General features: G+C 38.5%; 3 protein-coding genes across 4 annotated transcripts; 1 reads left to right on the top strand and 2 right to left on the bottom strand.

Moving 5' to 3' along the window:
- Positions 1–2,669: 2,669 nt before the first annotated feature.
- Positions 2,670–4,299, top strand: LOC132189735 (F-box protein AFR). The gene has a single exon (XM_059604515.1). It carries the CDS (start codon positions 3,044–3,046, stop codon positions 4,166–4,168), a length of 1,125 nt encoding a protein of 374 aa, XP_059460498.1. The 5' UTR covers positions 2,670–3,043; the 3' UTR covers positions 4,169–4,299.
- Positions 4,300–7,949: 3,650 nt separating this feature from the next.
- On the bottom strand, positions 7,950–10,268 carry LOC132190099 (uncharacterized). 2 transcript variants are annotated; one of them, XM_059604984.1, is made up of 3 exons: positions 9,906–10,268; positions 9,456–9,639; positions 7,950–8,772 (listed from the first exon to the last, which is right to left on the bottom strand). In XM_059604984.1, exons 1-2 carry the CDS (start codon positions 10,260–10,262, stop codon positions 9,457–9,459), a joined length of 540 nt encoding a protein of 179 aa, XP_059460967.1. In that variant the 5' UTR covers positions 10,263–10,268; the 3' UTR covers positions 7,950–8,772; position 9,456. The 2 variants fall into 2 exon arrangements, with proteins under 2 accessions (XP_059460967.1, XP_059460966.1); XM_059604983.1 differs by lacking the exon at positions 7,950–8,772 and having other exon boundaries at positions 9,340–9,639.
- A 14,423-nt stretch (positions 10,269–24,691) lies between these two features.
- Positions 24,692–26,071, bottom strand: LOC132189707 (protein OXIDATIVE STRESS 3 LIKE 6). Its single transcript, XM_059604481.1, has 2 exons — positions 25,449–26,071; positions 24,692–25,271 (listed from the first exon to the last, which is right to left on the bottom strand). The coding sequence occupies exons 1-2, from the start codon at positions 25,742–25,744 to the stop codon at positions 24,839–24,841; spliced, it is 729 nt and encodes a 242-aa protein (XP_059460464.1). The 5' UTR covers positions 25,745–26,071; the 3' UTR covers positions 24,692–24,838.
- Positions 26,072–26,303: the final 232 nt, after the last annotated feature.

Consider the following 26,303-nt stretch of genomic DNA (forward strand, 5'->3'; position numbering starts at 1 on the left):
GAGAAAATACACTTTATCCCTTGAAATATCTACTCATTTGCACTTTTAACCCCAACATTTGAAAAGTGACACTTTACCCCCTTCAAACTTTCAAATTGTTGCAATTCGATCATTCTAACTTTTTTTTCTTCCCAAAATGCTCCATCCCAATTTAAAAATAAAAATAAAAATAAAAAATTAAGGGGTGGCTGGCCATCCCAGTTGGGCCTAGGAGTAGCTTCGCCCACCCCTTAATTTTTAAATTTTTTTTTAAAAAAAAAAAAAATTAAAAATTTTTAACTTGAGATGGAGACATTTTGAAAAAAAATAATAATAATAAAAAAAAAAGTTAAAATGGTCGAATTGCAACAATTTAAAATTTAAAAAAAAATAAAGTATCACTTTTTAAATATTTGAATTAAAAATGCAAATGAATAGATAGTTAGAGGAAAAAATAAAAAATATTTTTCCCTAGTAAATAATATAATTATTTTTCATTATTTTCTGATTTTTTTGTTCTTTTAAGACGACCACATAGTGTTCCTCACCACAGACTTGATAGTTGACAAGGACTTGTGTGGGCGTTTAGTCATTGACAAATCTTATTTGTCGGCTTGACTGTGTCTGTCTCGCTCACTCACAAGTGTTAAGATGGAATCCAACTACCAAATTGTTAATACTATTTCTCTTGCTCTTAATAGTATTTGGTTAAATTATTAACATAAAATGGTTTTAAAATGCATTTTTTAATTTCAATTTGATTTTTTTTTTTTTAATCTAATGTAAAGTTGATAAATATTTTTGGTAGAGTTAATATTTGAAAAGGGTTTTGTATTTTGAAATGTTTCAACGATTTTAGAAAAGTATTTTTTGGGTTTGAAAATCAATAAAGTGTTTTCACAACTGTTAGTGATAACTTTTTGACTTCAATCCACCAAGCTGATTGTTAACATATTTGAATAAAAGAACCCTTTCACATGTATCATGTAATGTAAACTAGGGAATTTCATATTAACATGACCCAAAAAAACAAGGACAATTTATATGGGTTGGAGAAAGTCTTCTTATCCCTTTTGTTTGATAAGACTTCTCCTTTATAACTTTTTCTTTTCCTTAAATAAAAAAAATTTAACAAATGGACGGAGAAGTTTTTTCAATCCAATCTATAAAATTGTCATATGTCTCTTAACATACAAGAAATACATATTATTTTTAATAATATGTGAAAAGCACATACACTTTTTTTAATAGAATTTCTCCCGAATCTTTTAGTGTTATTAAGAAAGCATGTATTAAAAAAAAAAAAAAAATGTATTTCTCACATGCTTAAAAAATACATGACTGAAGACCACGCCTTATGAAGTGAAGGTCACTAGTTCAAATCTATTCTCCCCCTTGTATAAACATGTCAAAAAAATAAATAAATAAATACATGACAATTTTATTGGCTGAGAGTTTAAAAGAAAACCCTGCCAAGTTTATTAAGTTGACAATATTTTTTGTCATTAAACTTCGATGAATATTGATTGTCACTTGCATGAGATTAGTTTTCATACTCATTGATTCGAGCCATTATCCTTCGATCTTAGTTGTTTATGATGAGATTAGTTCTAGAATAAAAGTACGCCTTTCCAGCATAGCATATTATAAGAGTAATGCTAGAAATTACATTTTATTTTATAATTATTTTATAATGCTCACGTGGTAATTTCAACCAACCTTTGAATCAATTATTATTATTATTATTATTTTAAAAAATCATCATTGTGAGATAAAAATATAAACCTCCAAATACATACTTAGAAGTATTATTACACATGACCAAAAAAAAAATTCCAAACTGTATTAAAGGAAATGGTTTCAAACACTGTCTATAAAACTATCATATATTTTTTAACATGTAAGAATTACATAATTTTTTTAATAGAACAATTAAAAAAAAAAAAAAAAACACACATAATTCTTACGTGCTATATAAACACATGATAATTTTTCATGCAGAACTAAAGAATCTTTCTTTGACCCAATTTGAAGAAAGTTTTTATCCACACAAATATGACTATGAATTCCACTACATTACTGCTTCAAGATATTCTATACCACAAAAATCTTGATACGCCAAATTGTTGTCATTCCCATATACAAAAATCTTGATAAGCCATATATATATATATATATATATATATATATATATATATGAGAGTAGTGCTACACATCTCAAATTTTTTTTATCAAAAGTTAGTTCTCAAATAATGTATTACTATCTCATTAAATTTATTATTTTAAGAAGTGTGTTTCACATCATTTAAAAATCAATTTTTAAAAAAAATAAAAAATTGAATATATATATATATATATATATAGCAATAATTTATATAATACCGGTATGTATAAACAGTATACACGCCAGTGTTATAATTTTTTTTTACTGTTTAAATATTATTTTAATTATATTTTATAATATTATAACACTGAGATGTATACCGTTTATACGCGCAAGCATTCTATATATATATATCCACACGCACCTGAACAACTGGTACTTGATTAGCAGTAGCCTAAGCCTAGGGTTGCCTCAATTATAAAGTTTAATGATTAATAGGGTTTGGGTTGGCCAACTGCAAGATAAGATGTGATTTTTTATTGTCTAATAAGGGCCCAAACTCCATTAATGCTCTTTGACTCTGGTCACCATCCCCTCCTCCCTCCCACGTCACCTCTCCCGAATCCCGGTTCATTTTTCATTTCTTACCCTTTTGTTTCTTCACCCCAAGTCTTTTGCTTTTCGGATTTGCCGGAGTTTCTTTTTCTTGTTTTTTTTTTTTATCATGTCCTTATATTCCGCTTGGTTTCTAGAAATGAACCGCATAATTGGACACCACCCAAAAGAATTAAACTACTCCAAAAGCCAATAGCCCTTGCTAGCTTTCTCTGTAAAGCAAATCTTCCATCGTCATCACTCAATCTCTCTCTTTCTCTGTTTCTTTCTCTATATATTTTACAGAAAAAAGCTCTACAAACTTCAAAATTCTTCGGTTTGAATTTTCAAGCTCAAATTTCAAGAATGAAAAGTCTGAGATCTTCGTCGGCGCTGGAGACGGAAGGCCGTGAAGAAAGTGGCCAGAATTCTGAGCCGTTGATTCCGGGGTTACCGGACGAGATCGCCGAGCTCTGTCTTCTATACCTTCCATACCCATACCAAGCTTCCGTAAGCTTGGTGTCGTTTTCATGGAAAAGAACCATTAGAGACCCTTTCTTTCTTAGCTCCAAGACAGCTCTATCGCTCTCTTTCCCTTATATTTTTGTTCTTGCATTTCACGAATCAACGGCCAGGATTCAGTGGCAAACGTTGGACCCGCGATCCGGCCGTTGGTTTGTCTTACCTCCCATGCCATGCCCCTGGACCGCGTGCCCACCGGGGTTCGCCTGTGCCTCACTGCCACGCCAGGGGAAGCTTGTCGTCTTGGGCGGTAATCGTATGCGGTCAGACCCAGAGACTCCCATGCAGTCCACGATCGTTTACCGTACATCAACGAATCAGTGGTCGCTGATGTCTCCTATGCCGACCCCACGATCGTTTTTCGTGGCGGGGAGTATTAAGGGGAAGATCGTAGCCGTTGGTGGAAATGGGACCGGCAGCACCGAATCGATCGCAACCGCAGAATGTTATGACCCCGAAAGCGACACTTGGACGGCGGCTGCCACGATAGACACGAGGTTGGCGAGGTACGAGTCCGCTGTAGTCGGGAACAAGATGTACGTTACGGAGGGGTGGTCGTGGCCGTTCAAATTCTCGCCCAGAGGCAGGGTCTACGACCCGGATGAGAACACGTGGCAGGGGATGAGCAAAGCGATGAGGGAGGGGTGGTCGGGGCTCAGCGTGGTTCTGGACGGGAGGATGTTCATGATATCGGAGTACGGAGACTGTCCGATGAAGGTGTACGTCCCAGATGATGACACGTGGAGGTATGTGGGTGGGGAGAAGTTCCCGCGTGAGGCAATGAAGAGGCCCTACGTTGTAAATGGAGTGGAGGGGAGGATTTATGTGGTGTCGTCCGGATTAAACGTAGCCGTAGGGAGGTTGTTTGAAGCGGAAAAGTGGGAATTCAAGGCGGAGTGGAGTGTTGTGGCTGCTCCAGAGGCTTTTCATGGCTTTTCTCCTCTAAATTGTCAGGTACTTTATGGATAAACAATTGTGTGAGGAAGCCAGAAGGGTAATTGGAGTTCATTATGTATTTTTGTTTCTGAAGAAATTACTTAATGGGAAAGCTAATCTTTCATGGCAAATTAATTAGTACTTAGTCTGGAGTTATTGCCTTTTTTCTTTTTTTTGGTGAAAAGATAATGAAATTCTTGTTGAGAAGTCATATGACGTATCGTGATACCGGCGAAAAGTGAAAACTGCATTTTAACGCGTTTAGAAATTGCTAAAAAGGAATTCCTACATAGGTTTTTCATGACTTCAAAAAGCAATTCATCTATCACTTCTTCTCAACAAATTGCTAATAAGGTTGCCAACTCATCACCATCACAACAGTAAAATTGACTTGACAATTTGACCCGCAAACTCAACATTAGTTTTAAGATTAAGATTTAAGTTAAACGGGTTCGAATCATAAATGAGTCACTTATTTAATAAACGTATTGTGTTTTGTTTGATATAAACAGATTGGCGAGTTAATCAAGTTAACACGAACTTAATATGTGAATCTGTTTTGCTGGCCCTAATAATAGTGTCCATTAGTCTAGTAAGATAAAAATAAGATAGAGTGTAGTATTTAACATTATTCTAATTTGTAATACTCCTATATCGATATTCTGAAGAAAAAAAAATGGCTATATTGTTTATGCATGTTAATACTAATAATATTATTAGAAGGATATGCATTAGAAATGGACAAGTTTAGGACACGCATTAGGGAACCAATCTGTGTTCAGGTTCAGATTGGTTCCTGCATCGGCACAAAAAACAGGTTTCCTCGGGACATGGGGACGTGGCAAAGGTCAACCTGCAGCAACACCCTGTTGCGCATATTCCTGATGTCCAAATCCAACGAAGCGGACCATTGTTCATTTGTTTGTTTTTGTTAGGCAATCTTTATGTAATATTATATAGGACCCTCCCTTGTAGTCCCTTTTCCCTTCTTAAATTAGAAAAAAAAAAAAAAAAAAAAAAAAAATATAGTCCACTTTTGGATTTTTGCTAACCCATTTAGCCCTTCTCTATCAAATTCATTCAACTTTACAACTACCCTGTAACATGAGGCAACAGCTGTGTGATGCCTATCATTTTTGTGTAAGGTTTTGTTTTCTTAGCGTGATGTTTCCTTTTGAATATATATATATATATATACCACCGCTTTAATGACCCTTTTTTATATTAAAGGGTCGAGTCGCTACAATAACTTGTACATATCAATTAGCATCTTATAACATAAGCAAATCACATCAAAGATTATAATAATGCAGCGGGAACAATTAAAACAATACTAATACATGTTAAGGCAATTTTTGGGTTGGAACAAACTACCACAATAGTTACTGCATGATTGTACTAAGATGGCTCTCCCTCAATGTCAAAGGGCTCTCGATAGTTGATAGGAACAGAAGACACTCTGATACTTAAGTTAGTATGCATGTTTTAGAAAACACTCTGATACTTAAGTTAGTATGCATGTTTTAGAGTGTGAAAGAATCGCTTGATTCTTTGATAACTTATGCATGAAAACATGCATACTTAGGTTAGTATGCATGTTTTTCAAAAATTGATTCTTAAATGATATGTCGTCACTATTATTTTGAGAAATGTGTCACTCTCTCATGGGACGGTGAAATATCACTTAATAACCAACATTTGAGGGGGGAAAAAAAAAATTGAGAAGTATAGCATTTCCCTAAAAGTTTATAAACATAACAAAAATGATGACAAATTCAAAAGGTGGACTAACCGATAGTCTGACTTTAAAAAAAGAAAAAGAAAAAGCCAAAGTAGAAGGCTACCGAATCCTCATCAACACTCTCGTGAATTGTAACACAAGGTCCACAACATTATCTATGCAATTGTTTAGTAGCTATACACATTCAGCTGCATTTATGGGGTTTTCTTGGCCTTACTTGCTAAGAGATGGAGCTTTTTTCTTTCTCTTCTCCTCACTTATTCTCTCAAACTCACTCTCCCACTCAGCCCATGTCTCTCTCTAAACCCATTTTCTAACTCATAAGATTTTCATCCACAAATCACCTCCAAACTACCCAAACCAGAGAGAGGCGATGATCACTCGAGTCTTTTAATTTGGAAATTTTGGTGACTCCATTCTTTTTCAAAGGTTCAAGAGATAGCAATGAATATATGCTAGCTATATTTTGAAGCATGTCTTGGAAGAGTAAAGTATAAGCCAAGGAGTCATATAAAAAACATCCCAGAGATGCACTGAGATAGTGTGCAGGTAGACGAGAGATTTTGGAATAAACAAATTATCATGCGTTGAATAATAATCATGAAAAAGGGTATATACTATATATTATCATTCCCCATTCCATATTGGAAGGAATTCCTACTCGCTCATGCTTATGACGAACCGCACTCGCCTTTCTAGGACATGATCAGATCATAATCAGACATCATGCATTCTTGCTTACGTGTTCAAATCACTTGCATCCAGAAGCTTCAAAAAAAACGCGCGTATGACATGGGATTCTTTCAGAGATAAAACGCGTGGAAAAGTAATCAGGTAGGGGCTAGAGTCTTCTACATACGCGCTTCAAATAACACACACGATTTTCCAGCTTCCAGGAACCCGCATCATTCTCAATCCTTTATATGCACACACAAACATAATCACCTGCCAAAATCCATAACCTAAAAAATTCCAATCTTCCAAGTTTGTGAAATTATCAGCAAAATTCAGAGAGACAGACAGACAGAAAGAAAGAGAAGGGATGTGTCTGGTTTTTGTTTGCGATCAGGACGAGAGGGTTGTGTCGAGGCAGGCAGCGCCGGGGGCGTGTCCGTACTGCGGGGGGATGGTGCAAGCCATGGACGTACAGAGCCAGTGGAGGTTCTGTTTCGTGCCTCTCTATTTCCGGAACAAGCGCAAGCACTACTGCACCATATGTGCCAAACGCTTGGTCGTTCAGTGAAATATATACAGACCCAGATACCCAGATGAGATGATCAGATCAAAGGCACACCTTTTTGTTTTCTTTGTTGTCGTTTTTGTTTGAAGTATGTACTGAGAGATCTATCTCCTTGTGTATAATAATAAATACTATAGTTTTGACCTTTTCAATTACTGCGGCATGAGATCTTTATCTCTGTATACTTTTTCAACATTTTGCTTTCATGATTCAATGCACCCATAGAGCAGCACTAATTGAAAATATTTGTTCACATTTGGCAGTTCTCATTACTCCCCTAAATATGGAAATCTCTTCGGCTCATTTGTTTTGAGGACCATGATCAAATGTAGTCGGCTAACCTTCTTTGGCGTCTCATATTGCATGGTCAAAGGGGAGGAAAGTAAGAAAATGCAGAAATTATTTAGGGAAAAATGTTTTAGACCAAAACATAGCCTTTTAGAACGAGAGTTTCCTAGCAGGCGATCATTTTTCCTAGAGCTTTTACATTAGTCAATTCCATATCTACTCTCTGCTATAAGTTGGTCCATATTGAAGATAAATTCTATCACTCCTGTGAAGAAGAGACTAACGCATGCAGCAAAGGGCTCTAAACAAAGTGAGCTTTATTTATACATTTTCCATTGTTTTCTATTTTCAATTAAAAAACAATTCAACAAACATACGTATAATTACTTTTACTTTTATGTTACATCATTTTGAAAGGTAGAAAAACAAAAAGCACACTTTAAAAAGCATTATTAAGGGCTAAAGATGAAGATTTAGCACAAGTTCGATAAACATAGGAGACCGAGAGACAATTCGAAGATTTAGTTCTCATAAAATGACTTCTCTTTTGAGTGTATATTCTGTAAGGATTGTTTTCCATTTATTGTACGATACAACATGATGCAAAACACTGGAATTATAAATACAATACAGCCTCTCAGGGATGAATAGATTGCTTGAGGCTTTTCATCAAACACCTTGTGTGTATACGTTTATAAATACAATACAGACAAAACATGGATCCTTCTTGTTCCTTCCTCACGTGGCATGAACGTTGTGGTTTGTAAATGGGTTTTTAAACTTCAAAAGAAATGTTGATGGCTCAATCGAACATCACAAGGACTGCTTGATTGCCAAGGGCTTTCATCAATGATCGGGCCTGGATTATGACAATATCTACAATCCAGATGATAAGCCTACAACTATTCACATCGGCTGCTCCATGAAGATGCGTATATGGCCCTACCGCCTAGATTTCAGATTCCACAATTTCCAAATTATGTTTGCAAGCTTCAAAAGGTTCTTTATGGACTTAAACAGGCCCCACGAGCCTGGTTTTCTCCTATTCTGGATACTGTTCTTTGCAGTTCTTTACCGTCCTTTGCTATTGATATTCCTACCGCTCCCGTCAGTCAAAAAATAGGATGACAAAAAAGGTGTGTCTGGTCTGGTGTAACAAATATGACTTGATATGTTGATCTACCACTGCTTTCCATATCCCTGGATAAGCCTTTTTTTTTTCTTTTTTTTTTTTTTGTTGGTAGATAACCTCCGAACACTACTTAAAAGACTTGGCTTTGGGGTGGTTTCTCTGCCCTTTTTTTGTTTCAAACACCTTCTCTTCTTGAGTTATATCCTCTTCACTCTTTCTTCTTATGGTAAATCAAACTGCATTTGATTGAGCCATTATCACAATTTGGAAACTTCTTTATCCAAATTTAATGTTAGGCTTAGCACCAAGCTTATTGAATTGGGCTTAATTGACTCGAGATCTGATTCATCTCAATTTATTATCATTACCGGGTCCAATCTCGATGCAAAGGACTTAAACAGAGCAACTCTAAACAAACTAAATAAGCTAAAGATAATGATGAAGACCAACATCTGTTGGTTAAACAGAGGAGACTGAAAGATAATTCGAAGACTTAGGTTACATTTGGTATTAAGAATGAAAGAACGTTGAATGGGCTAGCCGTTCCCATGGCCCGTGAGAGAATGACTAGTCCTTAAATTGAGATAAAATTAATCCTACTAACAAACCCTATTGAGAAAAAATAATCCCTGTTCGAAATATAATTACCCCTACTTAAATTAGTTTTCCTAACCTTATCACCTATCCCTAATTGAATTATTACTCCTAATCCTAATCCTAATCTTATCACCAGGCTAAAGCACATAACATACTATTTCAGATAAAGGCTGTTAATCAGATTGCAAGGTTTGCTTCAATTCTAAATTGATTAAGCGAGAAATTTAAATTCAATCTCAGCAACTCAAATTCATAATTCAGGCATTTCCCAGCAGGACAATATTCAAAAAAAAAAAAAGGGGGTTGATGAAATTAAGGTTACCTCACTTGCAGAGTTTCAACTTCTTGAAAAATGATGATACAACAGATTTGGGATAGGGCTTGGTAGCAAGGCAAGTTGGAATGTTTTCAGGTTGTTCTATCCACAGTTTATGAGTGATGCCACCAGCTGTGAGCTTTTCTGACAAGTTCAAGATCTGAGGTTCTCCTTTCACCTCAAGAGTGACCTACATTTTTGAAAAATACAATGAATTACAAGTAGGTCTGTTTTAGGCAATTAGCTGGTTCATAGGAAAACATGTATGAATCAAAACCTTAAAAGTTTTAGACCATATTCTACGAGTAAAATTTGGAAGCCCTGCCTCTTCTCATGCATACATATTATATAAATTTCCGCTAGCAAGTAAAATTTGCCACTCTTGGAACATTCTTAATCTAACCTTCGGAGAAAATTATGAAACGCATTAATAAAGAATAGAACAAGGCTTTTTACCTTATGCATAGAATCAATGTTTTGGGGACTACAATACTCGACGGTGTGAGGATCGTCCTTGTGGGACCAGACGGCACACACGGAGGCATGGCAGCCCTGTGTCACGACGCTTCCGAGCGGCCATGTGTCAATCAGGTCTCGCCGGAGCACCACGTACTGGACTAGCACGTCGGAGTTCTCCGCCTTCACGCCGTTGCCGTCCTCGTGTACGGCGGGTTCACTCATTGAGTTCGAAGGCCGAGTCCAGACGCGCCGGGGAGACGAAAAGGTAGCCCTAATTGTAGTGATTGAGAAGGGAAATCGAGAGTTGGAGGATGTGAAAGTGAAAGGAAATGGCGAGGCGCGAAGAGATGCCATGCCAATTGCCACGCTCAGTGGGCTCGAGTCACTGGGAAGAAGAGAGAAACGTCAACAAAGCCCATATAACAGTACAGTGTGGGCCTCCGAAAAAACTAGGCAAGCCTACTTTGTCTAATATTCCAATAATAGAGTTTTCAACTTTTCACAATTCAAACTTTCTTTTTTTTTTCTTTTTAAAGAAAAAATATCAAAATTAATTCATGTGCTTAATCAAAAAAAAAAATCCCATGTATTTTCAATTTGGTCAAATAAATTTTCGAAATTTAAATTATTATCAAATATTTCATTTTAGGGATCCAATCTATCCCTATCTCTTTGACGTTGTAATGGAGGGGTTTTTTTTTTTTTTTTTTTTTTTCAAACCGATGGAGGAGGCTGCTTTGGGGACGGAGTTCCGTTCCCATTCGAAATGCCAAATCGTCAAACTCTCCCATCACGGATATCGTTGCATACTATCATATACTAGCATACTGACCGAAGTTGACCTCAAGTGGCCCATTCGTACATGGTGCACCCATCGCAACTATCCATTGAATCTAAAGCCAAATCATAAAAGTAAATATATGTAATCTTAGGGTCAAACACATGTAATGGTAGCACACGACCTATTGTCATATCATACGATACAAATATTGTTTATTTATCGTAAATCATATAGTAAGCTATTCCCATTTGAAAAAGTTATGATCACATTATAAAAATTAGTAGCCTCATGACATATTATTTGAAAAGTAAAACATACTCAGTTCACAGACATATCACGTATTTGAATATATATATATATATATATAATAAAATAAAAATCTATAAGTATTTACTTGCCTCATGTGAGTCTCCTCACTCTCAAACATCTCAACTTCCGAGTTACTCCAATACATAACCTAAAGTCAGACACTGTTACACTAGAAATCCTAATCTTGCACATCGAACCCCTAATTAAGAAATAAAAACCCTAATAAGAATCAATTTAGTGAAATGTTTGGTGACTACCACAATGTTTGAGAAACCCAAAACTAGCTCCTAAACTCATTAGAGCATCTCCAGCAATTGATGGCTATTTTAGCCACTCAAAATCAACTTTTTTTAGTTTAGCTACTACTTTTTCACAATGAACTCTAGCAGGCTCTTTATTTTACAATCTATTTTATTTAAATATTATTTTTTAATCTTATTTTTATTGTTTTTTATCCTTACATTTTCTTCCCCTCTCTCTCTCTCTCTCCAAAACCAGAGTCGGATACCCTGTGTCCCTACTCGATGTATTTCATGGCGACAAGCTCTTTGGTCTCTTTGTTGCGCATAAGCCTAGCCACCCAGAAGTTCCCAGACCCTATGTCCTTCACAAGCTCGTACTTCTCCATCTATATCTTCTCTTTCTTTCGCCTCTGTGCAATGTACCAAACCCTGATTTCAATCTCACACTCGTTGAAAAAATTCCAAGATTTAAGCTTCAATTCATGGCTTTTGGCTCATCAAGAAGCACAAAATTCCACAGCAATAGTCTGCAAAAACTAGAAATCAGAGAGAATTTGGGGAATTTGGGATTTGAAGGAAAGCAAAGAATCTGAAAATAGTGATTTCACATATATGAGAGAGAGAGAGAGAGAGAAACTGTATGCAATTGTAATCCCTCATCTCTCTTGAATTCCATTTCTTGCCCACCATTTTTCTTGCTAGGAAGCTCAAAAATGGGGAAGAGAACGAGCGAGGGAGAGAGAGAGAAAGAGAGAAGGGAGAAAGAAAGAAAAGAATAAAAAAAAGACTAACATGTGCTACAGTGAACTTTCATATTACTGTAGCATATGTAGGGAAACCCTCTATCTTACGATGTCTGCTAGAGCATGAAAATAGCTAGATTTAGCTAAAAAGCTAATTTAGAAGTATTGCTGGAGATGCTCTTATTCAACTTAACCAAGACTCTTAACGGCCATAAAAAGGCAAAGCAACATGACAACATGTGGGAAGTACGAGCAAGTTTAGAACTTTTTGAAAGTCTAGCTAACCCATGCATGCTTATAGAATGTTGGGTCATGGATCAATCAGACAAAGCCCAACGGCCCAAAGGCCCAAAAATTCAATAGACATACTAGGGCTGCCAAGCCCTAAGTCGGCTTAGCCCAAGGAGGTCTCGAGCTCTTAACTAGAGACATAACTCATGGGTCAAGATGGTCAAAGGCCGAGGGGTGCATTGGTCATTCCATCACAGGGATGAACAACCGCTCAACATTCAAACTGTCTATATCAATCAAGATAAGTCAATTAGCTAATGAAGGTGCCTGAGACCTACTTGGACCCTCTGACTTAACATCGCACAAAAGCTATGATCCTTATCCCTTGATCTTAGGCTACTAAGATCACGGAATGGCTAATGAATACTATCCCTCTTTCAAATGTTTGCATAGCAGATATTAAGGGATAAGGTCCCTCAACGTGCAAGAGATCAAATTCCTCTCATGCCTATAAATACAAATCAATTATCAACGTTAAGGTAATCACAACTCTTGCTATCTAAGCTTCATTGTTGCTTACATTATTTTTCTCATTGCTAACTTAGGCATCAGAGTATCCCCGCCGGGAAACCACCAGGGAGCCTAATCTTATTGTTTGTTCTTGTGCGCAAGGCCGATGCCTCCTAGGACACCACTGTGCAGTTTGTGCCACATCATTCATCGGAAAACTGTGTTGCAACAGTTTGGCGCCGTCTGTAGGGAACTCGATTTTTTCATCAGTTCCTGACAACAATCCGAAATGGTAACTATGCGTGCGTCACAACAGCAACTGGAAGGCCGAGCTGAGATGCCCGGCGCAATTACTACTCCTTAGACCTCACCGAGTTCATGAAGTAGATGACTACTTCTATGGACGCCCTAAAGAAGCAGAACGAGGAGCTTCCTACCAAACTCGCAGCTGCTGAAGGCCGCCATGGTCAAAAAGAGCGTGAACGAGAAGAAAGGCAGGAGAAGGAGCGTGAAGAAGGGCATGAGAGGGAGCGATGAGAACTCCTCCGCCAAGGCAAGCGGACTGAAGGGAGTGTTAGCTCAGTTCATGGCAGCCGTCGTACTACGGTCCAAAACGAGGGCAACCCTAAAAAATCCAATGCTGAAAATGAAGATGACCATAAGGAGTCCAGCACTGACAAGTCCAAGAGACCTCATCGTAGCAGGTCTCATGTTGAGAGATGCCACGAAAGGTCCCATCGTGATCAGTCTAAGCACGAAAGATCCCATCATAGCCACTCTCATCGTGGGAGATCCCATACTCGCCACAGTGAGACCGATGTAAGTGCTGAGCTGGGAGACCTGAAGAGGAAGTATGTCGAGATGGCTGATAAGATAGCCAACGGAGAGAATGGGGTGATGGCAGAGGAACTCATGGAGAACACCAACCTACCCTTCACAGATAGAGTGATGAACTTTCCCCTGCCCAACAAATTCAAAATGCCTCATATAGACAAGTTTGATGGCAATGGAGATCCTAGCGAACATATGGAGGGCCTCCAAGCACACTTCATCCTCCACAGTACCCCAGATGAAATCTCATGCCGAGCGTTTCCACTAACTCTAGCATGAGCACCTAAAGAGTGGTTCGCAAGCCTCCTAGCCAAATCTGTGGATAAATTCAAGTCTTTGGGATGCCTTTTCCTCACCCAATTCTTGGCTACTAGTAAAAGGAAGAAAAGCCCGGCTTACCTGCTCTCTCTGGTCCAAGGGAAGGTTGAATCCCTAAAAGACTTCATGCTCAGATTCAACAAGAAAAAGTTGTTTGTGGAGAATCCAAGTGAGCAAACAGTACTCGATGCACTGATGCATGGGTTAAGAGCCGACGGAAAGGAAACAGGAGAAACAGGCCAACGGTATGCACTGGCTGGGCGAACAACGGGCTTAGAGCACCCTTTCCTTCGAGCCGCCAAAACTTGGGCAACTGTTTGCTTGCCCGCAACAACAGCATCAGGAGACCTTACCGGCTCGGTCACTCTGACCTTCTTGGGCAATGGCTGCTCGGCCTCCTCAAGTTCATCAACAAGCCCCAAAGGAGTCTTCAAGGGCTCATCTCTCGGACGCTTGTTCTTCATTGGCGCCCTCTTCACATTCCTCTTTTTCGGCCTCACGGCCGACTCTTCCCCAGCTGAACGAGGTCTTACCATGACCTCAGGCACCGCACCTACCATCGTAGGGGTTGGTCTCCCCTCAACCTCTGTCGCCCTACCTCCTAGAGCGGTCTGACCCTGCGCGACCCCTGGCGGCACATCTCTCGGTCTCTGGGATTGATTGAGGTCCGACCTGGGAGCATATAGATAATATTTCAACTTGGCCATAGTAACCAAATTCTTAAACATGGTAGCACTCTCATGCTTTCGGGCCTAACCTACAACCGTGTTCAACCGAATGTGCTCTTCCAGAGACAACACTGGCTCGAGACCAGCATCATCCATTGAAAAGCTCGTCTCCCAAGGTACCCTCAGACCTTCCACCCTCTCCGAAGGGGCAAATTCTCATTGTCCCCGAGCAAAGAAAAGTTTATTCTTCCATGCACGGTTGCTGGTAAGAGTTTTTTCAAACAATACCAATCTGCCCCGTCGAGCCTGGAAGTTGTAGAGCACCTCCGTCTTTGGGTTCTTGGTGAACCTATACGCCGATAAGAATTCACTGATAGTTAGGGACTTCCCATCCCCCAGAGCCATTGGCCACAAGATTACGCAGCCGAAGAACATTCTCTAGGCGTTGGGAACAATCTGGTGAGTTGCCACATTCAAGTGGCTCAGTAACTCCCAAACGAGCCTCAGGAAGGGTAGTCTGAGACCTGCATGGAACATCTCCTCGTACAGGCAGACTTCATGCTCCTCGGCGCTGACTATGGCGCCTCACCGTTCATCATCAAACCGAAGCGTAATTGACTTCGGTATGTAACAATCTAGCCTAACCCACCTTTCATCCTTCGATCATAAGGTGGCCTTCCACATAATAGGGTAAGAACCCGCGCCATCCGAGCCAGAGCCTTCTCCGTCACCCATAAGGAAAAGAAACTCAAGGTATAGAGATCGAGGAATGCAGGGATAAGAATGGCGTATCAACAAATAGGTCACTGACAATCGAAGGCAATCAACCGCATGTTCAATAAATGGCAATAATAGATCCAAGTACTTGAGCACTGGACTGTTAGGGTGGACGAATGGTTTGCAAGAAGGAAGAGAAAGGGCTCGATTAATTGAAACCCTGAAAAACACTATCCGAAGAAAGAAATACTAGAAAGAAAAATCAGAATGAAAGCAAGCCAGTCGAGAGGTTTGAAAAATTGCAGAGCTTCATACACAATAATAGGTGTTTTAGGAAAATCGGAGGACAAAAGGAAAAATGAACAGCGACTCCTTTTTATAGCAAGTCTAAAAGACTGAAGCGTCTGAGAAGCTGGAGGAGTCTGAGAAGTCGAAAAGACGCCGGCACTTTGAAACCCTAGAAAATGCATTAGGAACATGCGCATTAAAAGCCATAGCAGTCGCGTCTTATCGTCTACAACTGAAACACAGTAACTAAAAAGACAGCTACTCCTAGGCTGACACATGGACGAGCGCTCATTCATTCAGATCAACAGGCAAGTAGACAGACAGGTTCTCGGATAAGTCGAGTGTCTCGGCAAAGAATTAGCGGGAAAAGTCCCGCCTAAGCCCGAAATTAAGATTAGGGTTTTCCTCGGAAGCCCCGGACATATGGTCATCGAAAGTCGGACATTGGGAGACCGATCCATTTCTGAAGAACACAAAAATTTTCATAATCATCCAAACTAGGAAATTGGAGGGTAACTGTTGGGTCATGGATCAGTCAGACAAAGCCCAATGGCCCAAAGGCCCAAAAATTCAATAGACATACTAGGGCTGCTAAGCCCTCGGTCGACTTAGCCTAAGGAGGTCTCGAGCTCTTAGCTTGAGACATAACTCATGGATCAAGATGGTCAAAGGCCGAGGGGTGCATTGGTCATTCCATCACAGAGATGATCAACCGCTCAATATTCAAATTGTCTATATCAATCAAGATAAGTCAGTTAGCATATAAGCTAATGAAGGTGCCCAAGACCTACTCGAACACTCTGACTTAACATTGCACAAAAGCTATGATCCTTATCCCTTGATCTTAGGCTACTAAGATCATGGAACGGCTAACGAATACTATCCCTCTTTCAAATGTTTGCATAGTAGATATTAAGGGATAAGGTCCCTCAACGTGCAGGAGATCAAACTCCTCTTATGCCTATAAATACAAATCAATTATCAAGGTTAAGGTAATCACAACTCTCGCTATCTAAGCTTCATTGTTGCTTACATTGTTTTTCTCATTGTTGACTTAGGCATCACAGTATTCCCGCCAGGAAACTACCGGGGACTCTAATCCTATTGTTTGTTCTTGTGTGCAAGGCTGACGCCTCCTCGGAAAACTGTGTTCCAACATAGAAAATCATGATGTAAGAGCATCTCCAGCAGTAAGAGATATTTTACCTAGTCAAAAAACATTCTTCTGTATTTTATTTATTCATTTTTCAATACAAACTCAAACACATTTTTTATTTCATTCCATACTTTTTTAAAAAATTATTTTTAATCTGTTTTTGTTCTATTTTTTTTTTCAAGTCTCCATTCTCTCTCTCTCTCTCTCTCTCCCAACAAAAGAAATGAGCTTTTGGATTTGAGCGGAACAAAGAAGAATCAATCTAAAGTTGCAAAAGAAGTATCGACATAAACTTTCAACTCTCTCTCTCTCTCTCTCTCTTTTCTCCATTAACAAAAAAAAGGAGGATAGGTTTGTGGTACCAATCTTCTGCCTTTAGTGGTGTGGTCGCGCTTGGTGGCTATCAAACTCTCACCCACCACCTCCACCGCGTGCCTCCGCAATTTTTGTAGTTGATGGCAAACCAATTTTGCTTCTTTGTCATCTTCTTCTTCTTCTTCAACTCATTTTTGATTGGCGGGGCTACACAACCGTTACCCATGGATTAAAGGCTTCAACTTCTTTGGGTTTTCAGATGTTTTGTTCAAATGAGTATAAGAATTTGAATGAGTTTGAAATGAAATTAAAAAAAAAAAAAAAAAAAAATCTGAACTTTTTTATCACAAAATTTGTCAATTTGTGGTTATCATTACTTTTTGTGAATTTTGTCGTCCCTACCATTCCTTGCCATGGACGATGGAATCAGAATTAGCGAGGTAGAGGGGAGCTTCAAAGAAGAAGTAGGGGAAGGGGGCCTTGCGTGAAGAATAGCAAATTTTAAAATGATTATTTAACTCATTTGTGCTCCAATGGATATCAATAAATTACTATTCATTGTAGCAATAAATGTATTTTGGTTAATCCGTAGCAACTCTGCTAGAGGTGAAAAATGGGCAATATTAGCTAAAGTTAGCTAATATTTCCCCTTTAGCTAATATGTAGGAGTTGCTTTAATATGCTTCGATGTTCTGTAAAAACTACATGATATTTGTTAAAGAGTAAAGTTAGTAGATAAGGCTCAATAAATATCAAAACAAGATTGAGACTTAGGAGTTACCTTCTTTTTGATACGGAAATGACATTTTTTAGAGGATAAGGATGACTTTATAGGTGTCTTGCATGCAAGAGCTGAGGTGGCTAAAAATATAAAATTGTTTTAAGACATGATCAAACGTTCATGGTATACTTTGAACATTTGGCTAAAGAAAATATCAAGCATTCCAGTGGGATGTTGAATATTCGAAAACAGAGAATGGTAAAAATATCAAAGTGGTTTAGGGAAAATTCAACCCATAGCATTTCGTATGTTTCTAAAACGAGGGTTTGATCTTTAAATTGTAATTATCGTGAAAATTTAATTATTTAAATGTTTTGGTTAATACACTAGAAGTGTTATCACCTCAAAACATCAACCTCACGTCTAACTAGCGCCAGGTGGAACGAGCCCCCTAGTTCTTGTTTAAAGACCAAAATATTAGCAACATTGATTCAAATGACTCTTGTAAATTTCTTTTAGATAACTAGACTTGATGCATAAATAATTTTTATATTAAGTGATCAAAAATATTATTTGCTAGTTACTAAACTAATTTGATGACTCAACTTAAACTAATTAAGGTTCGGCTATGTTTGAACTACACATATCTTCTGTCTATTTTGAGATTTCATAGGAAATGATTCAACATATGAAACTCCCCTCATACATCATGGCAAAATGATGATTGTCGATGCCACTTGACCCAACCCATCGGGACCAAAAAAAAAAACCTTGCTTCAGTCTACTTGACAAGGCACAAAGACCTTGCCTCGGGTTCACCTGACAAGCCATGATCTCCATCTCCATCTCCATCACGAGCTGGGATGCTGCAGATCTCGGTCCTCCTGATCCAACGGTACATCAACATATCTCCTACAACAAGATCATGCCGGTATGAAATTCAACAACTAGTTCCTTGAGTAAAAATAGGACAAACTAAAATATGGTCCCCCTAAAAAAAGAAAAAGTTTTAATTTCTGCCGTTAGGCACTTGGGGAACCTTGGTTTATGAGTTTTAATTTTTGACATTGATTTGCTATCAAGGACTGTTGATTGAATTTTGGAGTTACTTAGCGAATCATGTCTTACAAGCTTCAATTTATGATATTAAGAATTTTTGCATGGATTACAGAGGCACTCTATACCAGGCTTCAAAAGACGCTGGCTTGCCCTGCGCACCTCAAGACGTGGCCTTGTCCCGCCCACTTGCATGAAGACTTTGTCTCTGGCACAACCCGACAATGAATAAAGATTCAATAAGCTCACCAACAGTAATGTGGCAAAAATTGAGCCACAAGCTCAAAGGGTAAGACCTATACCATGCGCTAGGCACCCTAAAATCCAAGGTTGCTACTTGGCACTTGACAACCAACATTGCACTCTTAGTATTGAAGGGTAGAGGTAACTCCGATCAGGAGTACATAGAAGATTTCCATTACCTGACTAGTTGAACAAATCAACCATTGAAATTGAGGGATAATTGTTGGGGATAAAATCCATCATGGGTCCCACTCAGACCATCGATCACATGGATAATAACTACATCCACCAAAATCTCTTATAAAGAGAGATACAGTCCCAAAATCTCTAAGTTTTAATATTCTAGCTATGACACTACCTCTCCCACAACATGAAACGTGAAGCAACTACAAGAAATGTAGTTATAGAAGAAACTACAAAAGGGAATATCGCACAGGGTATAGTGATGCAACCTGACTTGGTGGGCTGCAGCGAAGAATAGCAAGAAAAGAACGGATAGATAATTCTAGATCTTGAGTTTATCAAAGATCTAAGAATTCTTCTCAAAACGATAGAGTCTATCTAAGGTCTGAAGGAAAACAAGGAAGTAACTCAACTCTGGGTATTCTCATTCATCAAACTGATTCATAAACAACAACTGCGTTTCTAGAGGCTATAAGGATGTACTTATAGGCCCCCAAACCCTATCCCTAATTATACTACGAAATAAAGTCGAATTGAAAACCTATGGCGCCCGTCCATACAGAGCTTAGAGCCGTCCGGATGGCCACGGCTAAAACATGAAAATATGAAATACTACGATGCCCGTCCGTAAGGGACATATCCCCGTTCGGACGGCCACAGACAGAAAACCCTAAAAACATGAAAAATAATGTAGGCATCCGGATGGTCTCCGGACGAGGACTTCAAACGAGGCTCTCGGGTCTAGGCTCATCCAGACGGGCTACAGACGGGGTTGCAGACGAGGCACTCCGATCTACATCATTCTCAGGTTGGAGAGAATTCGTCATCGAATTCAGCCGGTTCTTCCCACGGTCCTTTGGGTGCCCTGTCAACTCGTTCCATTCACCCTTCCTCAAGATCAAGACATGGCAACGCCCCGCAATACACGTGATGCCCCTAATCATCGGGAGGCGGTGATGATTATCTTGAATGCCCCGTGCATCAATTTGCCAAACGGCAGTCTTCTAGTGCTCTTCTTGTCTCTCCTCCGCCATACAGATCTTATTACAAATTTGGTTAGAAGAATTTGACAAAATAGCATCTACCCAATGAAATGAACATAGTTAATTGGCGCTTCACTCAAATCAAAGACTTTATCTTCAGGGCTATTATCAAGCACATGGTGTGTATCCGAGAGATTTACATTTTCTAACGACTGCTCTTCATCGGGATAGATGTCATAGATAGGTGGAGAGGCCCAATCTACCGATAAGTCTTCCCAGAACTTGGTTGCGACCAAAGAAACCCATTGATCTTCAAGCACCCCCTTGAAGTCGAGAACCTCTCCAACTGCTGCTACCCCATCCAGAAATTTTTCGGGTTGCAGACCCCCTTGGAATTTCGAAATATCGAGTTTGAACCCATCCTCCCACCGATTGGTGTGAGCTTGCGTATGGGGCTAACGTCCGTGCCTTCGGTGCTTCGCAAAAGGGTCTCCGGATTCATACCCATTGTCATGTTCATCATCCTCCAACAGAACGTGCAGTGGGGGTTGATGATGATGCTTATGGTGACTACCCATGTTGGATAATTGGGTAGTGAGGGCTTCGATTTTATCCCACGAAGCCTCAATTTGCTCCTTCATGCGTTGCCACCGTGCCGCCTATTGCTCCTTATGTGCTGCCTCCGTGTGCACGTACACTTCGTTCATGCTTGCACAACGATTGCCCATCCCCATTCATGGAAAGTAACTTGGGCTCTGATACCAACTGATGCAACCTGACTTGGTGGGCTCCAGCAAAAAACAACAAGAAAATAACAGATAGACAATTATAGATCTTGAGTCTATCAAAGATCTAAGAATTCTTCTCAAAACAATAGAGTCTATCTAATGTTTGAATGAAAACAAGGAATAAACTTAACTCTGAATATTCTCATTCTTCAAAGTTGATTAATAAACAAAAACTGCGTTGTTTGAGGCTATAAGCATGTATTTATAGGCCCTCAAACCCTAACCCTACTACGAAATAAAGTCGAACTGAAAACCTATGGCACCTTTTCGGACAAAGCTTAGAGTCGTCCGTATGGCCACAGACAGAAAACCCAAAAACACGAAAATAACATAGGTGTCCAGACGGTCTTCGGAAAAGGACGTCAAATGAGGCTCTTGGGTCTAGGCTCATCCGAACGAGTTGCAGACGAGGCACTCAGATCTACATCATAAAGGGAAGAGGCCGAATCTCCCAAAAAACCATGCCTTATTACTTTATTTCACTTCGAACACTATGTTAACTTAAGCATCCAAGTATTCCCAGTTTCTCTGAAGACCAACAAATCTAATGACAAATTTTTTTTATTTTGCAGGTAATCCATTGCCATTCCAGTTGAACCAAAAATTGCTCCAATAAAAATCAAGGACAATTTTAACTGCAAAGTGAGTTGCAAGAGTCTCTCCTTCACTAGGGTCACATGGAAGACCCAACATGGCTTTAGCAAAGAGAATGGACCCATCCAAAGAGCAGCCAATGGCAAGAAAGGCCGAGACAAAATATCTTATTCAAATGCTTGAATTTTGCTCTCAAGTAAGAGTAAAATTATCCCATTTATGTGGTTGTACCGGACCATTCTTTCAACTTGACCAAATCCAAACTCTAAAGTCTCAATCTGACCCAGTCCATTGAGCAACATGGAAGATGGATTCAGAAAAAGGACGAACTAATTTGTATGCATCTCCAATTTTATCATATATTAATTGCAACATCATTTGAGTAAAAAGATTACAAAGTAATGCATTTCTTTCACGACAGTTACGCAGTCACATTGCTGTAAATAAACTCTCCCTCTCCTTCCCTTTTCCCTGCTCCCCTCCAAATACACATGGTGTTACCCACATGCATGAAAAAGGATGTGCATGCAATGACTTTGACGTCACAACATCATCATCATCATCTGCACAATATGCCACTGCAAATAAATGCCATGCCAATGTGATGTTACAATCAATCAATGCTTGGGGCTCTTTGCTAGAAGTTTCTTGTGTTGTGTAAAAGCATTTCCTTTTATGCAAAACGTGTGGATATATAATATAGTTGGTGAATGGTGACTGCAATTCTGTCACTGCCAAAGGTGGTTGGCTTGGAAGCCATATGATATAATCAATCAATCACCAACTCTATCAAAAGTGCCTGATGGAATTGCTTTGAAACCAAGGCTGACTGTCGTGATTGCGTGTCAGATTTGAGACGTATCATAAGTAGGGGTGTAAACGAGCCGAGCTTGAGCGAACTTTCCTTGTTCAAGCTTGGCTCGTTTAAATTTTACTCGAGCTCGAGCTCAAGGGCGAGCCAAAAAAATCGAGCTCGAGCTAATAATAAGTCGAGCCGAGAGCTGGCTCTTATATTTAATGTTTTTGTTTTAAATTTTTTTTTTAACTTCAAGTACTCTTAAACGGCTTAAGAAGTTAGTTTGCATATGAGTATTTGCTTAGTCTGGCTAGTCGAGTATGGAGCATGAGTCAATACAGCAAGACATTTGGTTTCAAAGAGAGGATATGCATCATTTTATAGATAAGCAAACTTGGAGATTGATGTTTTCTTAACAATGTGGGACAAGTTAACAGGTTGCATTCATACTGCATTGAGACAACGCACCCTACAAAAAAATATTTTTTTAACGTCTCTCTCTCTCTCAATCCCCCTCACTAGTCACAACGGATCTTCCACCTGAACTCTCATTTCCCACTCTCTCACTCTTACTCACCAGACATGTAGTGATAGTGTTTGGGTCTGTTTGATTCATCAATAGTTTATGCCTTTCGCAATCTCCCTCAATAGTTTCTGCTTGATTCTTTTTCCTTTCGTTTGGATCTGCTCTAATTGAATCGAGGTTTTTTTAATGATTGCTCTCTCTCTTTCATCAAGAAGGGTCTAGAATTTTTCATTCTCTAATGCTTAAATATAAATGCAATTTTAAGGTTTTAATAATTATGAGATTTATAATTAATTATCTATTACTTAGTTTATATATATATATATACACACACTCGAGCTTATACGAGCTATTCACGAGCTTAGCCGAGTCGAGCCGAGCTTGTTTCGTTTAATATTCGAGCCAAGATTTGTGTTCATGAAGTGCTTCATTTAATATTCGAGTCGAGCACGAGCCGAGCTTATGCAAGCCGAGCCCGAGCTTGCTCACGAGACGCTTCGCTCACTTAACAGCCCTAATCATAAGACTATATAAGTATGTTATATTTAGTTTATAAATTATGTTAAAAATTGTTTGTCCGAATTAATGTTGTGTTTATATCATTAATGCTACTTTGAAACTGAGATTAGACCAGGATTTTGTAGCGTTTAAGACGAAATCTGAGTGAATATCCGCAGAATATAACAAGTTTGTTTTAAATACTTGAGTAACTGAAACTGTCTTTACTTGGGCCGGCAGAATTAACGCAAGACTTATATATATATATATATATATATATATATATATATATAGTTAAATAATATGCCAGAAATCAATATTGCCAACCTTTGGACAAGAGCATACAATTTTGTTTACGGGAGTATTAGAATCATATCATTTGTGTTCAAAATTTTGGCTGAAAATATAGAAATGAGTTTTGCAAAGATGTTTATACTAATTAACCCAACAAATATACAGCAACATTCAGAGATATTTCTCAGTAAAAATAACTAAAAATGAAATATATATATATGGTTTAAAACGAAATATATATAAACATGACAAAATATATGCTCTTAAATATATTTTGTTGAAAACTTAATACAAACTCCAGGTCAAACAGACTTCTTATACTTATAATTAATATTTAATATTGTCCACAAGAGGTAGCTTAATTAGGTAGGATCACGCTTAATGAAACAGACATCATTAGTTTGAATTCACTCCCCTCATCTTATGCACATGTCAAAAAATAAAAATTAATATTTTATATCTAAATATTAAAATTATATATATTTTTATTCTAATATTATTTAGAATAAAATATTAATTCTAAATAAAAAAAATTGAAAATAAAAATTACTCTTAAAAAAAAACACAAAAAAATAAAAAATAAAAAAAAGGACAACAATCACAATGTCATGACAAAACTTTGTAAATCTCAAGTTCTCAAATTCCAAGAAGCAATACAACTTAGAAAAATTGTCACTAAATGGACAAAAGGTTCTGATGCATTGTCAAAATTCTCGAATAAGCTCAAGATTATATTCATTTCAAACAAAATTGATAATATTAATTTAAGTATCAGAATTTGTACTTAATCAATTTTACATTACATATGATATTATATTATTTAAATTTTTTAAATGACTTATTAATATTAACTTTATATACCCCCATAAAATGATCATATTCTTGATAACTAAGTTTATCGAATGCTAACTAGAGTTAATCCATATCATCCACATCACATGATCATGTATATCCAATACCATAAACAAAAGATCTCTCGGAGTCTCAACAAATAAAAAAGGATAATATTTTATATTATTATTATTATTTTATTATGGTTTTTGAGTGGGACAAAGAAACAACTACCAAAAAATAAAAATAAAAAGGAAAGAAAACAAGAAAAAAAAAAAAAAAAAAAAAAAAAAAGGGAAAAGCCTAAGCTAATCATCATCATTATCATCATCTTGTTCATCATGTTCTTGCAGATCCGAGAGAGAAAAACAACTCCTCGACTTGAAACTCAAAAACCTCCTATCAAGCAACTTTTTGGGAAGTTTCTCTGGGTGTTCTCGATCTTCTTCCTGTTCCTTTTTCTCCAATGACGATGATGATGATGAGGAAGGCGATGATGATGACGATGGATATCCCTGTTGATGTTGATGATGATCTTCATCTTCATCTTCCTTGAGAGCCAACAGAGGCATGGATTTAGGGTGGAAGGTGCTGTAGAAGGAAGATCTCCTTGACGACAACAAAATTCTCCTCCTCTTGTTGAATGGGTTCTCAGATTTCTCCAGATCCTTCACAGTGCAAGCGTCTGATAGATTCGCAAACGACTTTGATTTCCCACTGAAATGGCTCGATAATCCCGTCCTGCATACCAATTAACAACGAAACCCATTTCAGAAAAACTATAATTATTTCCAAAAATCAAAACTATAAAAAATCACATAATTATTCTTCTTTACAGATTCCCATCACACAATAATTACTTGATGGGAATGATTTCAAAGAAAAAGCTTGTACCCAAAAATTCAAAAAAAAAATTACTTGATGGGAAGAGAGTCTTCCAAAGAACCCAAAGAAGCAAATCCTCCTCCGCTAAAACCGCTCCGCACCTCCTTGGAGGAAGCGTCGTCGTTGTCCTCGTCTTCGCTATCGTCTAGCGCTTCGATCGTGGACGAACTCTCCGACGAGTCGTCCTCCGACTCCAGGGCCTTCCCCGGCACGGCGACGTTGTTGTCGTCGTCCTTCAGAAACAGGCAAGTCGCCACCCTACGCTGATCGGAGCCGCCGCTCCGGTCCCTAACGCCGATGCCGAACGTGGGACCCACCAGAACCTCCATTACCACACGTCGGATGATCGAATAATATTACCGTTTATTTCTTCTTCTTCTTCTTCGATCTTATTTTTGTTTACGGTTTTACCCTTTCCCCCTTCGTCTTCTCCTTCTTTTGGGCTTCCAGATGATAGGACTGCTTCTCATCAATCGCCGGCGGCTCTCGTTGTTGTTTCCTGATCAGAAGGCAGTCAGCAGACAGGCGAACGAGAGACAAGAGGAAGGTGCGCAGGTTAAGAAGGGTGAGTGGGGCGTAGGTTAAGGGGCTTGTAAAGAGAGAACAAGGATAAGGATGAGGTTTGAACGAAGAATAAGCGTTAAATTTATATTTATGTATATATAGAGAGAAAGAAGAGAGACAAGGATGAAGTAGTCCTATAAATGCAAGGAAAAGGCTAACGTTCGCCGGCGGTATAATAGGCGCGCATCAAAGCCCTTTGACACGTTCGTGTTGACGTGGCAGGGATAATGACCAGAGGTGCACACAAAGCTTATCCTGTTTCCTTTAATTAGATCCGATAAGGGGAGTCCAAAGATCAAGCTGGTCCCATAAGTATTTTAATTG

The sequence above is a fragment of the Corylus avellana genome, chromosome ca8 (genome assembly GCF_901000735.1).
Source record: "Corylus avellana chromosome ca8, CavTom2PMs-1.0".
Taxonomy (NCBI): Eukaryota; Viridiplantae; Streptophyta; class Magnoliopsida; order Fagales; family Betulaceae; genus Corylus; species Corylus avellana.